This window comes from Meriones unguiculatus, chromosome 2 (genome assembly GCF_030254825.1).
Source record: "Meriones unguiculatus strain TT.TT164.6M chromosome 2, Bangor_MerUng_6.1, whole genome shotgun sequence".
Lineage (NCBI taxonomy): Eukaryota > Metazoa > Chordata > Mammalia > Rodentia > Muridae > Meriones > Meriones unguiculatus.
Window position 1 is genome coordinate 172,318,208 of NC_083350.1, and position 15,904 is coordinate 172,334,111.

The 15,904-nt window shown below is 49.3% G+C and overlaps 1 protein-coding gene across 1 annotated transcript in view; it reads right to left on the minus strand.

Annotated features, from left to right (window-relative positions):
• The window catches only part of Rarres1 (retinoic acid receptor responder 1), a 36,194-nt gene extending 26,671 nt beyond the window's left edge, over nucleotides 1-9,523 (minus strand). The window contains exon 1 of the mRNA XM_021659630.2: nucleotides 9,045-9,523. Within this exon, the coding sequence (XP_021515305.2) occupies nucleotides 9,045-9,287 (243 nt within the window). The 5' untranslated portion in view covers nucleotides 9,288-9,523. The remainder of the gene's footprint in view (nucleotides 1-9,044) is intronic.
• Nucleotides 9,524-15,904: the final 6,381 nt, after the last annotated feature.

The window sequence follows — 15,904 nt, forward strand, 5'->3', positions numbered from 1 at the left end:
CACTTCCTCCTAATTAGAGATTAATGCTTTAACTCTGGACACATCCCAAGGCTGGGGTTTGAATTTTTATTGTAATTCAGCCGATCTCATAATAAGAGCTTTGGTTTGATTTTCTATGACTTGAAGCTCCGTGGAGATTGCTGGAGATTTCTCTTCCAAAGGACACTTAGGAAACTTTAGACTGCTTATCCATGTCTGAGGCTGGGCAATTGTATTACTTAGCTCATTCTTTTCCTTTGTTACTATATCCTGAGATGTTGGAAATGGATTAATTTTATCATAAAGCTCATTTTTTTTTTTTTTTGGTTAATTTATCTGGAGATGCTAGAAGCAACCAGACAGAATCATCATTTTCTTTATTTTTCCACGAATTCTCAAGTTTTATGTATAAGGACAGTCACCAGATTTTTTGGCTCTCAGTGATTCGGGATAATCGAGTACATTTATGTCAATAACTTTGATAAAGGGTTCACACCATGGATTTTCAGTGCTCTCCATGCTTCTAGAAGTGGCTCCAGTGAGTGTGGGTGCGAACAACCTGGAAAGCCCCTACCAGGTCCTTTAGGATGGGATTTAGGCCAGGCATGGTGGTGAACAGTACAATTCCTAGCAGAGGAGGTGATCCCTGGGAGTGTGAAGCCAGCCTGGTCTACAAAGTGAGTTCCAGGGCAGCCAGGCGATGTAGAGAGACCCTGTCTCCAAAAGAGGTTTGCCGTTATTAGAGCGGCTTACAGGCTGTAGTCCAGCTAGTCCAACAATGGCTGTCTCTTGACAGAAAAGGCCAAAACTCCAGGAGATGTTTAGTGCACAAGGCTGGATGTCTCAGCCAGTCTTCGGTCTGTGTTAGAGTCCCAGCGAGTCAGTTCTACCAGCAGCGGAGGGATGCCCCGGCATCAGGGTCGACAAACCTGTCAGTGAGAGTGAGGGCAGACAGGCAGAATAAAGCTTCCTCCTCCCCTGTCCTCCTAGGTCAGCTGCCGCCAGAAGGTGTGGCCCAGATTTAGGGTGAGTCTTCTGACCTCCTGCGATCCAAGATTTAGGGTGGGTCTTGCCGCCTCGATGGCCAGCTGTTTGGGTTTTAGTTCATTCCAGGTGTGTTTAAGTTGACAGCCAAGCTTAGACACCACAGCAGGGGTGTGACCTAAGACCCTTCGTGGACGCCTGGAAACATAGACAGTGGCCAGCCCCATGTGTGGCATTTGTCCTATAGAGGCATGCCTGTGACGCCAGCACTGAGTTAGGCGCTCTAAGGGATGGACAGGCTAATCCTAGCTATCAACTGTACCGGATCGAGACATGCCTGGAAAATGAATAGAGCACACTCCGGGGTGTGTCCATGAGAATGTTTCTGGAGATAATTGGCGTGTGACGAGTGGAACAGAAAAGGGCAGACGCACCCTGAACGTGCGCCTGATAATCTAAAGGCGCAGGGGGAAGAAAAAGATGGAAGGAGGAGGAAGCGTGTGCTTTAGATGGCTTCTCTTCCTGCTGACCTCTGTAGCACCTTATTTAGGGTCTATTTAAAAATGTGGAGGAAGTTCAGTGCGTATTTTTAATAGTACGTTTTGTTCTTTCATAGTTCCGCACACGTACACCGTGTTCTGGTGCAGTGGACACCCCGAGCTGCCATTCTCACTGCGGCTATTTCTGTGCTCCAGACTGAGCAGCCTTCGCGTACGCACATGCGCAGTTACCCTCTGGGCCTTCAGCTGTCCACACCGTTGGTTTGTTTTGTTCTTAAACCACAGGTTCTGGAAATGAGCAGCCACTGGCCTCACAAGCTTCCCGTTCTGCAGGTGGCTCCTGTGGTGCTCCTCCTCTAACTGGGTAAGCGGGTCTCATAAACCCCCACTTAAATTATCCGTACATTTTAGCGGTGCTGCGCCACGAAAAGACCCCAACCAACAAGGGTTTTGAGAACTAACAATAGTAAAATAGAACGATTATAATATTCTGTGCTCCAGGACCATTCCTAGATAAAATGGCTACGACACAGCACTGACGCTGTGACAGTTGGGTAACTAGGACAGCTGCTAAGTAACCAGCGGGTGGGTGGCGTTTACAGTGTGGGCACACTGGACCCACAGGGCGGGACAGGGTGGGCTGGCATGGGATTTCACACTATTAGGGTGGGACGTAATTTAAAACTTGGCAATCACTTATTTCTGAAAACCCCCTCTTAGTATTTCTACTACTGACCGACAGTAACCAACCACGGAAAGTTAAAACCGCGGTGGCTCTGTCAGAGGCTATTTTCGGTACTTGTATGTCTACCAAAAAGTGAAAAGCGCATGTTCTAAGTACAACTCTACCAATGCAGGTCTTGTTTTCAGTAAAAACTGTTCATCATCAGCCACAAAGTTATTTTCAGGCTAATGGATCAAAGATGTTTCTCTCTGCATTGGGATTAGAATCTGGTTAGGCTCTAACCAACGTCGCTGGCTTCATCTGTTCTGCTCTTTTCTGAATTATTGTATAAAATCATTGAGGTGTGAGCATTAGGACTAAATATAAATGACTTTAAGCTCATTTGTAACACAAGAACTTGATGGATGAGACACCCCAAGCTCATGTGTAGAAAAAAAAAAAAAGAAAAAGAAAAAGCCCTGTGCTCCCGCAGAACCCACCCTTGATTCCCTGCCGTTGCTGGCCAAACCCTGGCCCCTCCTTTTGTCTTAGGCCCACACCTGAGGACTTCCTGTGTTTTCAGGCAGGGGAGGTGTGCAAGAGAGAAGCAGGTTATACCATCAAGAGTTCAGAGGGGCTCTAGTCTCCTCTCTCACCACACTGGGACCCACTGCTCTAACATTCTGCTTCTAAATGTCCCTTCCGGCTTCCCATTTGGTGAGAAAACATAAAGGCCATGCTATTCCAAGAAAAGCAAACCTCCCCACTTTATAAGGTTACTTTCATGAGTCAGGCTTTAGTTGGAGAAAAATAACTCATTTGTGAGTAAAAACTGCTGTGCCATTCTTAGGTTCTGGACAGAGTGCATATTGTATTATACCCCGGAATTATATTATTGCATTTCCTACTTGCAGGCAAGGGCAGATAAAACAAACCGAGTTTATATTTAAAAAGTCAGGTGCTTTCAGAACAGGCCACAGCCAGAGGAGCACAAGGAAATCTTTACCTGTGGACACCTTACATCAGCAGCCGGACTCAGTGGGCCAACATGGAAGGTGTATTGACTTTCGTTTGGCAGAGTCTGGATATAGGTTCTTGACCTGGGGTAGGAAGCTAGGAGGGAAATTGTCAGAATCTATTTTCAGCTTGGCTCATCTCCGGGCCCATGGTGGGGCTAGGAAGGAAAGGCTAGATGTAAGAGGATCACGGCTTCCAATGTCTCCTCTCTCCAGGGAGGAAGGAGCAGAAGGGCCTTGGCCTGGCCTTCTCCAAATTTCCCAATGACCTCAGCACCCTTTCTGCCTTTGTGATTTCCGGTTACAGGTACCTAACATCTCCAGCAATGTCTTGCTCTAGTATGGTACAGGAGCTGATGTGATGCCTCCTGACCTGCACAAGCTTAGAGTGTAATCCAAGAGGCAGGTAGAACCCCAAAGAGAAAAAGGCTGACTATTCAAGAGCCTGGTCCATCGCAGGAAGTGGGGCAGGAGGCAGGCAGTTCTAATGAAAAAGACTGCCATGGTTTCAAGGGTCTGGCAGAGAGCAAGGGCAGCCATTTCCCAAGAACCATCAATGCCTGGTGATGTGGGAAGTATTTTCAAGGGCCTCAGGACTGGTGTGGTCAGACAAACAATGACCCTACAGATTTTATGTTGCAAAGTGGAATTTCCCCAATGTCATTCATTAATGGTTATGGACTGATGAAATTATCCTAGGTTATTTTGGAGATAGGAGATGGGACGCTGCTGGCTTTGGGGATAACAGACAGAACCATGAACCAAGGATTACAGCTGACACCAAGAAGAGGCTAGGCAATGGGGCTTCCCTGGAGTGCCCAGGGGAGTGGGGCACTGGGACGCTTTGCTTTCCGCCTAGTGTGACCCACTTCAGATCTCTGACCTCCAGAACTTCTGGGGAGTGTATTTCGTGTTTGGAACCCACTAGCGCTGTGGTAAGTTGTCATACGGTCATAGGCAGGGATAGAATTAGCTGTGATCCCTGATGCGATGTTTGCTGTGGACATGCACCCTTGGTGTGGCTGTGAGTTCACGTACACTTTCTTTGCTGCTACACAGGAGCTCCTCTCTCCTAACTTGATTTTAGTGGTGGATGATGCCCTGAGCAACCATACAAAGTACCCAAGCCAGACACTTGTCATGGCTATTAACCTTAGCCAGTGCGGGCCCGGCTCTCCCAAACATTCCCCAGATGAGTCGCCACTGCCCTGGCTGCCTGTATGCACATCTAAGCATGGAGTGGCTCACTGCTTAGCAGTCACTGAAACTGGGTTATTTGGTATTAAAAATTAATCTTTTGGGGGTTGAGTGTTTGCATTCAATTTCCAGTGGAACCATCAAGAGCCTTTCTCTCAGAAAGACGGTAGGGCAGACTCCTGTGGGCAATGTTCATGCCCCCCCCCAGTAGTCTTTATTTAAAGCACTACTAATCCTGTGTGACTACAAACATCCCGGTCTTACATGCCAAAAGCCGAATGTGAAATGCTGTGGACAGGGGGCAGAATATGAACAAAAGCAGCTTGTTACAGAACAGTTGAAGGCATTCCTAACTTGCTAGTTTATCTGGGTACTGTTAGCTTGGGTGATGCGGGCACACAAAGCCAGTCAAAGTTTTACACCTGCTGGCGTTCTCCACTCAGGCTCTCCCTCAGGGAGCTGGAGCGGTGCGGCAGAGACTGCAGTCTGCCTGAGCGTTTTCGGGCCAGGGTGGGGTGTGCTATCTCTCTGCTCTGTGCTGTGCTGTGGGGTCTCCCCCCTGGTGGTGTGCTGGCCAGGAGGCAATGCGGCTCTCACAGGAGAGCCTCTGATCTGGCTGTTGTCTCTCAGAGGCCCTGGAAGCAGCTGAGGTTTTATTTCAGTGCAAGAAAACACAATTCCACGTCACTGTTTTATTGTCTTGCCTCCTGCGTGTGCTTTGCTGCCTCTTTGATTCTCCAGGTTTTGTTTCCATGTACTACATTCTACGTAATGCATTGCTTTCCCATTCCTAGTGATTGGCTCTGAGTCATTGACATTAGTGGAGGGACGGCTTCAGGAAGAGTCGGGATGGGATCTGGTGTTGGACTAAAGTGCTCTGTAGCTTGAAAAGTGAGGAGGTTCTTTCCTAGTGCTGTGCCTGCGCTTGGGCCTGTGTGGCCAGGGGACAGATGCCAACCTGCTTCAGGCCTAGAGAGGGCTAAAACCTGTAATAACAGCCACTTCTCTACCTTCTGGCTTGACAGGGGTGGCCCAGTGCTTACCAAAAACCAGCTGACTTGCCTTCAGGCTGGCTATTCGGTCTGTAAAGAACAGGTACAAAAAATGTGTCATGTCCACTGACCTCTTTTCCTGACATTCCTGGGACAGAGGCCACGTCCCAAAGCAACCCAGGAGGAATGGGTTTCTTTGGTTTGCACTTCCGGCAGAGCCCATCGCTGAGGGAAGGCAGGACAGGAACTCAAGCAGGAACCCGGAGGCAGGCACTGAAGTGGAGGCCGCATTGCCTCACTTGGCTCCCCATGGCTTGCCCAGTCCTCCTCTCAAAAATGCAACCCAGGACCACCTGCCCAGGGTGGCAGTGCTCACAGTGGGTGGGGCGGGGCCCTCCCACATCAGTCATCCATGGAGAGTAAGACTGGAGTGTTATGTATCGTATCCAAGTTTTGGTCACTGGCAGTGGACCAAAACGCAAACGGAAATGTGTAGGATGGGCATGTTTTGTTGCTAGAAAGACCCCATGGTGCTCCAGTCAAATGCCCTCCATCAGAATGAAAGGGATGTTGCTAGTTTTTATTGTAATGAAGCAGGGCAATCCCCTTCTCCTAATACGCATTGCCTGGCTTTTTGAATTGTCTCTGGTCCTGGATGGAAAATGAGGCATTTGTCAGTTCCCGACCAACAGCTGATTCCTGAGTGAATTGGGTCTCTTAGAAAGCATATGGCCGGGAGTTATCCTCGAATCCCGAAATTTCTGTGAAAGCAATGTACCCAGGGTTGGAGGAACCCCATGGGCCTGCCCCCCGTAGTCTAAGAACTCCTACCACCACCTGGAATCTTCTCCAGGCCAACTGTGGTCCTGAGGTCGTGTCATGTTTTGGTTATGGAATGGTGGTGTGGGACCAGGAACAAGGAGACATCAGGCAGCAGCAGGAAACACAGGCCACTGTAAAGTCTCTTCCAGGAGACCAGAGACCACTTCCTTGCATTTTCTTAAACCGTAATCTGCTGTGATTGCTGCATTTGACCACCAGAGGGCAACAGTGTTTCTAGAATGAGGGCTCTTGAGGCGCTAGGAAGAGACTCTGGAGCTGGAAGGACCCTTTTAAAAACCATTTGGCTTCCGGGCTTTCATGTTTTCGTTTTTATTTTTTTAAGACAAAATTTACATCAAGAATTGCGTCCCTCATCACGACCTAGTTTGCGCACATATGATCGAACCACACCATGAAACGCCACTCTTGCTTTTGTTATGTACTCTCACAGTCCACATCATTTCATTACCTAGGACTCGGGATGTGGCTCAGTGGTAGAGCACATGCCCCGTATGTATGCATGGGGCTGAGGACTCAATCCCAGAACCACAGTTTAAAACAACTGGACCCAGTTAAACTGACTTCATAATTTGCTGATGGGCCCTTACTTTGAAAAACTCACTTAGTCTCTACCCCTGGCACCAGCTGGGTCTTGGGTGACGGACAGATGCAGTGTGGTAGTCTAGCACGTTGTTCTTCTACCAAAGTGCCCACGGGACGAAGACTGCAACCAGAGGTTAGCCATCGACCAGCGGTTCCCTTCTGCAGTGAACGCAAGTGGCCGCTCTTGACACTGGAGCAGGAGCTCCTACACTTTCTCCATGCTGACCCCACCCAGCTGAGCTTGTGTTCTCACTTAGGTTGGCCAAACACTTCCGAAACCGAAAGAATGCCAAAGATGCCTTTCCTAAGGATGCTAGGTACATCTGAATTAAGGCCAGAAAATCTAGCTTGAGGCCTAACACAAAATGCTCAAGAAGTAGCTCCTGGGAGGAGACTACCCTAACTCATAGTGTGACACTTTGGTGGATGTGTCACTTTGGTGGATGTGTCGTATGATAACATGTTTTATAACCACATGGTGTTGGCAGAGTATGGACTATTTTCACCCTGAGTGGGGTGTTAGCTAGAGAAGGCCACATATAGGTGGTAAAACAGGGACCGGTTTACAGCATTAACACGACCTGTTGGAGATCCTAGGAAGCCAGCTCAATGCAATCCCCATCAGGAATCAGCCCCCATTCCTAGCCATTCCTCCTCATGTTTGCCACTCTCACAGACCCTAGCATGTGCTTGCTAGATGTTTCTCTCCCCAGCACTGGCCTGCTTGATCGTCTTTAAGGGTGGACCTTTCTTTAGTAACCTTTGACAGGAAACAATTTCACCGGATTCATGGGAGAAATTGATTCTTGACACACTGACCTCTTTTCCTTGGCTCCTGCAATCACATCAACCAGGGAGGCTAAGGGGAACCCTGACCACAGGGGATTGTTTCTCCGGGTTCATGCCTTGGGTCCCCTGTTTATTTACTCTCTCACGCACCCCTTTTGATGAGGCAGGTCTCCTCGGAGTCCAGGAATGTTGTAGCACTACACACGATAAGAGCTACAGAGCACTTGGCGAAGGGAAAGGGAGTGAGTTCTCCCCAGCTTCTGAGAGCTAGCTTCTTTTGTAAAGACACCAAGGGCTCCTTTATCCAAGGGGTAGCTAAAAGCACAGAAATGTAAGGTATTTTATGATTTAAAAAAAAAAACACATTTATTTATTACATGTGTGCCCGCATGCCATGGCAGGCCTGGGGAAGTCAGAGGACAGCTTGGAGGACTGAGTTAGTTCTGTTCTTCCACCTGCAGGTCAGAGGACCAAACTCCGACCAAACTCAACCTTCTCAAGCTTGCCAGCGGGTGCCTTTGCCCAGGCCAGCTCACTAGTCCTGTCTTAGGATTTTTAAAAGCCATCTTGGAATGAAGGAAAAGAATTCCCGCTATTCAAAAACTGGTGTACTTTGTCAGTCTGATTTTTGATTTTTGGATTTTGGCGTTTGTATTAATAGATAATTATCCCCCCAGGAGATTGCCGTCAGGGCTCCCTTTTCCTCTCTGAGAGTTGTGACCTCATTTCTGGTGAACTAGTAAAGAGCTGGAGCTTGGTGCTGGAGCTTGGGGTAAGGTGTCCCTGAGACCCCAAAGAGTGCTCTTTTTTTTTTTTTTTTTTTAACTGTCACAGTAGTTTGCCTCTTTCTAGAAATAAGGGACAAAAATGAGAGTCCAAAAGGCAGCTCACATCATCTGATCCCAGACAGCCGGTCTGTATCAGCCCACCGACTCCAATCTTGTGCTCAGCTCTGTGTAAGCTGTCAGGCTGGGAGGAACATTGGGGAGCTACACCGCCCCTGTGACTCTGCAGCTGTCTAAGTGTTTGACGGAGGGGGCAGGGCGGCCTCGCTCACACAACCCCACACGCACAACCACTGCCTGAAAATGAGCGAGCAATAGACAAGCTGGGAAGTTTTCCCGCTTTCCGTTCATGCGGGGGACTGTCGCCCTGTCACTCCCCGGTCAGATCAGGAGGACGCCGGGGCTAGACGGTCCTGAGCGATCTTTGCCACTTTATCCCGCAGCCTTACGTAGTGGCCTGCGAACGACGACAAAACAGAGCCCCAGAAGCCCGTCCGCGGTGCTGAGAGCCGGCTTACCCTGTGGACACACCTCCCCACTGTGCTGGGAGCCGTCGAGTCTAAGCCACGGGTGGGCTGGGCTCGCAGTGAGCACCCCAACAGCGTGGGACCCTTTCCCCAGACCCCCCAAACGCAGCCCTGACAGGTGAGGGCTCTGTGGCCTGGGAAAGGCCTGGAGGGCGGAGGCCCCCGGCCGGGCGGCGCCCCACTCACCCGTGCGCGGCCCTCCTGCACGGCGGCCAGCACCCGCAGCGCGCTGGGCGAGCCGGCGCGGAAGTTGAAGAAGTGCAGCGCGGCGCGCGCCGCCAGCTGCAGGATGCCGCTCGGCAGCCCCGCGGCCGGGGGCCGCTCGGGGACGGCGACGGCGGCCTCGGGGTCCCCGAGCGCCGCCGCGGCCACCGCGGGCAGCGCGAGGCTCAGCAGCAGCCAGAGGCTCGACGGCGGCGCGGGCTGCATGGAGGCAGACGGCGGGGGCCCACCGGGCGGCGTGGATGCAGGAGGCTGGCGCGGAGCTCCCCGAACCCGGCTCGCGGCGTTCGCGGAAATAGGTCGCGGCGGCCACTCCCCTCCGCCCCCGGGTCGCCGCCCCTGTCCAAGCACCAGGGCCAGAAGGCGCCTCCGGGAAAGCGGGTCAGAGAGCGTGTCCCAGATGACGGGCGCAGTGGGGCGCCCCCTCGAGGGGACACCTTGACCTCAGCTCTGGGAACCTGACTTGTAGCCCGCGGCGGCGGCGGCGGCTGCTGCTGCGATTTCGCAACCGTCGGGTTTTAGAGCGAACCCAATCCAAAGGTTAGCTGCAGAGGACAGGATGGGCGGCCTTGAAGGGAGACTGCTGGGAACGGGGAAAGTGTGCTGAGGGCGTGAGCAGGTAGTGAGCACCTGGGGGCCAGCCTGGAGGGGAGGCAGGGAGGAGGGGCGGGGGTGGGGAAGGCAGCAGGACAGAAGTTCTGAGAATCAAGGAAGCCAGATTCTAGCGGAGGGAGGTGTGGATGCATCTGGGCAAATGCAGGAGGTGGCTGCTGCTTCTGAACCACAGGTGACAGAGAAAGCCCTTTGAGGACCTGCGAGTTGGCTCAGCGGATAAAGGCACATGCCACGAAGCCTGATGACTGCAGTTTCTTCCCAGGACCAATGTGATGGGAGGAGAGAATATACTCGAACAAGTTGTCCTCCCACCCACCAACCAACTAACACAGCAAGCTAAATAACAAGTGAAATGAAACGAGAAAGCCCAGAACAACCAGAGATACCCAGGGGTCTAGCCCCGCCTCATCGTCATCAGTGGCTCTACTGAAGGGCCAAAGAATATTTGAGATCCGGCTTGTTAAACACTGCTTGCCATGCTGGGGGAAGCCTGCTGGAGAAAGGGAGCAGTTGGCTGGGTAGCTTCCCTGCCGTTCCAACCTACAGCCTACAGCCTGCTGTCTGCCTTAGACTCCAGCACTCAAAGATGGGGTTCTGGAGTGAGCCATCCATCCTACCATCATCGAAGCCACAAACCCGTGGGCAAAGAGCAACTGTCCAGACAATGTTCCTTCCTCCCTGTTGCCCATCTGTGTACAGGCTTTCCAGTCCACCCAGGGCCATGGGGAGATGAGGATGAGCAATCAGATAAACATCTGGAGCACACCTAGGCAGGTAGGGCACGGTCAGTGCGGCCAAGAGAATGTGTCCTGAGCTGTTTGCAAAAATCTACTCTGCAGGAAATTGAGGAAGGAGCAGGAAGCCCTAAGACAGAGACTTAACCCAGGTCAGGACTGGCAGTCATATCCAGAGGGACAGCAAAATCATTGGAGGATTTCAAAAAGGCCCAGACACCCTTAGTTTCTTCTTTATTTTCCTCTCTCTCTATATCTCTGTGTCCCTAGACTAACCACGGTCACTACCAACATGGTCACTTGGGAAGCAACTTGGACATCAGCCAGAAAACAAGTATCTCCTAGTGTACAGGAGTGAGATGTGGCCAGAACACCTGTTCCCCACCCTCACCACACACATGCCTGCCACAGAGATGGGACTGAGTCTTATGGTGCAGTCTGAGAAGGTAGCCAATTACCGGCCTGAGGACAAGCTTCTGTCTCAACCAGCCAGGAGGGAGGCAAGGCAGGCCATCACTCCAGAGCTGCCGTGCCCTCTGCTCATGGGGTCAGTCACATCTTTGAGACTAGAGATATCGGTGTCATGCTCATCATCATCTGCATTCGCCGAGCATCTAGGTTCAGGGGCTTCCCTGCAATATGGACTCTAGTTGACGTCTTCTGGTATCAGCCCTGCGTTTATCCAGGGCTGGAGAGTTAACCCGGAACAAGCAAGCTAGTCACAGCGTGTATGTACTAAGCTGCGAGCATATCCCTTCGGATTCTTTCTGACAATATGGAATTCCAAAGAGTCCCTATCCATCTCCCCTGTCAAGACTTCCCAGGGCCCTCTGGATTGTCAGTCTGCACAGAACATCTCTGGAAGAACCAACCAGATGCAGTGGTTGCTCTTGGAGAACGGAATGGGGGGGGCTTATAATGCCTTGTCTGAGCACCCTCAGGTTGTCCAGAGTCTGGAGAGAGGATTCCTGGGTTAAGGTGAATTTCCTGTGTTTGGGTTTGACTGCCCCCTCCTGCCGTACTGAGTGATTGTGCCAATATCCACATCTGTGTGCTCAGCACAAAGTAATGGCGGTTTGCAATTGCTAGCACCGTTGTGCTGTTGTCAACTTAAAAAAAGATAGAATCTTGACCAAGAGTAAATCCAGCTGTGACTTTCTTTCTATAAACGATGAAGGGGTTGTGCAAAACAACAAAAACAAAACAAAACAAAACAAAAACCTGCTTGGCTATTCAATAAAGGCTTAGATATTTCCTCTAGCCTCTATAACCTAACCTTTTATAAGTACCGTTTGCAATCAAGCCGTATATAGGTCCTCCTTTATTTCTCAAAAGATGAAGGTAAATGGTTTTGGCAGAAGGATAGGGTAACTCTGCCTTGACTACAGAGAGCTGAAGCCCAGTGAAGCCCACTCATGATAAGAAAGATGCTTCTGAGCCATGGAACCAGGGACACGGGTGGAGAAAATGGAGATCGTCTGATTCCTTGGTCCATCTCACGTTTTAAGAGGCCTTGGCTCTTTCTAAGGTTAAACCTTGTGAACTTACGCATTCCCTGTACTGTGTTTCTAGCCCATAATGTCTGTCTCAAAATGCCCTGAGGAAGGCTCTTGGCTGTCTACAGAAATGCAGGGTCCTACTTGATAGTGCCAATTGCTTTCCTAGTAGCTATGGTCGCTCTGGTCTCTGCCATGAAGTTACTTTGGGTTCGTGGGGGACTTCATGGTGTCCCTGACCCAGCAGAGGCTCATAGTAGCTGCAGTGAGATGGGGGGAGGTTACTGCTTAGAAGGAAGACCCTAAGTCTGGAGCTCCCGGCACTATCCACATTACTCCAGACTCTGCCAAGGAGTGAAGGGCTGCAGTGCAGAGGGAGGCAGGCTGCTGTTGAGCCACTAGGCAGTGTCTCCTGAAACAGATTAAGACTGAGACTTCCCTGCAGAAGCAATTCTGTTCTGAGGGCTGAACTGGAAGGTTCTTTCCCCAGAGATGGTGTGGGAAGCAGGTTGCTCGTATTTTCTTCCGGCACCAAGGAAAGATTTCAAAGAAACTGGCATTTGATGTTCTGACCTCAGGACCCAAGGGGACAGGGCACCTCCCAGTAGAGCTTTCTGATGAAAAGTTTGTATTTGCACTAGGCATATGTAACTTCAATTTTGCTTTAGATATGTCAAATGCAGTTGAAGAACTGAAATTTTAATTTAGACGTATTTAACCTTAACTATTTGTGGCTGGTGATGATGTAGATTTGACAGCACAGCTGAAGAGCTGACTTTTGGCTGCAGCATTTCACTTAATAAAATGGCAGGTGGTAATTTGGGGAGCTTTAGACATGGTGCTAGATGTTTGCTCTCACAAGATGATCTTGTAAATCTCCTCAGGGAATGGGGTACCCTGGGAACTGGAGAGGTTGAGCGTTCACTCAGGTTTCATCACCTTAAAAAAACAGGGAATGAAGTCAGGTCCACTCCAGGCACTACCTTATTTCTTCCACAACTGCAGGTGTTGCCAAGGTCAAAGCCTGAGCCCTGACAGTTTTACCAAGTTGGATGTGGCCACTTGTTCCTAATGGAACAATTACAGAGACGATAGAGAAAAGCAGAGAGGTTGGTGTGGTCACATTGGACAGATAAACAAATAAATAGGTCTAGTGACCCCCCCAAGTTTTCATGGTCCTGGTGTCAGAGTTAGGTTTGCGCAGAGGGCAAGAGGTATGTAACTAAGTGACCCTTTCCAAGGGGCCATGCTACCCGTGACGTAGCCATCAGCGTATCTGCTCAGTCTGCCGCAACTGTGTGACATCTATTCTCGAGAGGCAAACTCCCTTGGTTGGTACCTGGCATTAGCCTTTTCTTCCCACGGAATGATTCCCCAGCGGAAACTGTGGTAATTTCGGGACCACCGTTTTAATACCCTGAGGAACAAAAGGAGGATGCAAGTGTCTCCGGTTAGTTAAAGCATTTTCACTCTTGCCAGAACAGGGAGAGCCGAAGGATTTGGGGCTACAGAAGCAAAACAAACTGAAGGAAGCTGGGATGATTGTATTTCTAAAGAAGAATTCTGGAGGAGACAGTCAATTTCTGGAGGACATCTCTCTGTCTGTCTCCAGCTGCTGAAAAGTGTTGTGTTGTCATTCGCGGGGATATGGAAGGAAGGACATAATAAAGTTTTTCTCTTCACATCTCAGCAAGCATGAAATGATGTTAGAAGTATCCTAAAACAAGAAATAGAAATAAAATTTCTCCAGGAATTGAATGCTAGTGTGGTAGGTGAGGCCCTACGGCCCTGACAGTTCTCACACATGCATATAATCCTGCCTTAGTTTTGTTTTGTTTTTTAATGAAATTATACTGCTACAGCAGAGGTAGAAACTTAGAGATTCCCCAGTTCTGGCTAAAACAAGAGTAAATTAATTTCATTTTATCAATTCCCATTTCCTTTTTTTTTTTTTTTTTTTTTTACTTTTGAAAAAAATCACTATCCTAATTATTTTTGAAATACAGGGGAACTAAAATGGTGAGTTTATGTACCCAAGTATCTAGTAAGAAGCCAGCCTGGAATCAGGTCTTCATGCGTGTAATTCATGATCCAGGAGAGGCTCACGGCCTAGCCTTAGGCCAGTACGAGTAGCAGCTAGGCTAACCTGAAACATAATACAAACTTCTGTCCTATAGAAGATGAAGTATCAAGTTTCTTATGCTCAAAATATTTGTGCTCTCACTATTGCCTGTACGTGAAAGTTCACAACAAAATGAGTGTGTGTGTGTGTGTGTGTGTGTGTGTGTGTGTGTGTGTGTGTCCCTGCTCAGGATGTAGGGGGTATCACTAAGCATGAGCTGATTAATGCAATTTTGTACTCCACTTAGCTGCGGGCATGAAACAATCCTTTTAAAATCCTCTTGTATTCATGTTTGAAGCTAAAAGTAATTTTTAATGCTTATAAGCCAAATTTGCATGGAGTATGTTGTCAAGGCCAAGCAAAGCCAGTCCTTCATGCCCCAGGAAGGTAACTGCCCACATACATGGCCTAGATAACAGACTGATGGGTGAGAGAGCGTGTGATCAGTGGTTCTCCTCTTGACATTCTTTCCAGAGCGTGCATTGTAGGGCATGTTTACAGAAGTGGAGATAAACACAGGTGTATTGATAAGGACATCACCTGGCTGATGGAGACGTGACACAATCACCTTGGTGACCTAGGACACAAAGACACCAGCAGGCTGAGTACCTTTGAAGGTAATGACACCAAGGGCGGATTTTCATCTTAGGAAGCTAATCAAGAAAATCTGGATTTGTAGGGTTGCAGAAGGAAGAGCTGAGACCAGCTGTGCCAGAGAGAAGGGGGGGCTTGAGAGAACTAGCTATAGGAGGGGTAAGAGTGAGCTCAGCTGGACCGGGGCCAGTAACATCCTGAGGCAAACGAAAAGTAGAACTTGGAGTTCCACAGTGGACACTTGACTGGCAGACAGCTCAAAAGCTTCTGGGCTGCAAAGAGGTGAACTTGATTCTGGGCACATGGACGTCCAGTTCCAGGGCATCAGTGTCTTCTTCCCACCTCTGAGGTCCCTTGCACTCATGTGCGCCTTGTCTGCTATACTTGAACAACAGCAGCAGCAAAGTCTTAAAAGGACACAGAAAAGAACTGAGGAGCATGACACAATAGAATGGAGCCGGGCTCCAGCACAGCTAACCTGATTGGCTCTGCCTCTTCTGTGCAAAACGGTGGGTGAAGAGTGGATTGTGTGACATTTGGACTAAATAACATTTTCTACCTTCTGCAAGAAGCTTTGTGTCCTCTGACTACCATGCAGGTGCCAGACATTGCCTTATTATTATAAGATATTTTAAGTCTTTAAAAATTCATACCCAAAAAAGATCAACAGATTTGATATGTCTTTTTTTTAGAAAGACTTTTTAAATTTATTTTTTATTTTTTTCAATTTTTATTAATTACACTTTATTCACTTTGTATCCCCCCCCCCGTAAACCCCTTCCTCTTCCCCTCCCAGCCCCACCCTCCCGCCCCCTTCTCCACCCATGCCCCTCCCCAAGTCCACTGATAAGGGAGGTCCTCCTCTCCTTCCTTCTGATCCTAGTCTATCAGATCTCATCAGGAGTGGCTGCATTGTCTTCCTCTGTGGCCTTGTAAGGCTGCTCCCCCCTCAGGGGGAGGTGATCAAAGAGCAGGCCAATCAGTTCATGTCAGAGACAGTCCCTGTTCCCATTACAATGGAATCCACTTGGAGACTGAACTGCCATGGGCTACATCTGTGCCAGGGTTCTAGGTTATCTCCATGAATAGTCCTTTGTTGGAGTATCAGTCTCAGGAAAGACATCTGTGCCCAGAGTTTTTGGTTTCTGTTGATCTCCTTGTGGAGCTCCTGTCCTCTCCAGGACCTACTATTTCCCACTTCTTTCATAAGATTCCATGCACTCTGCCCAAAGGCTGGCCATAAGTCTCAGCATCTGCTTTGAT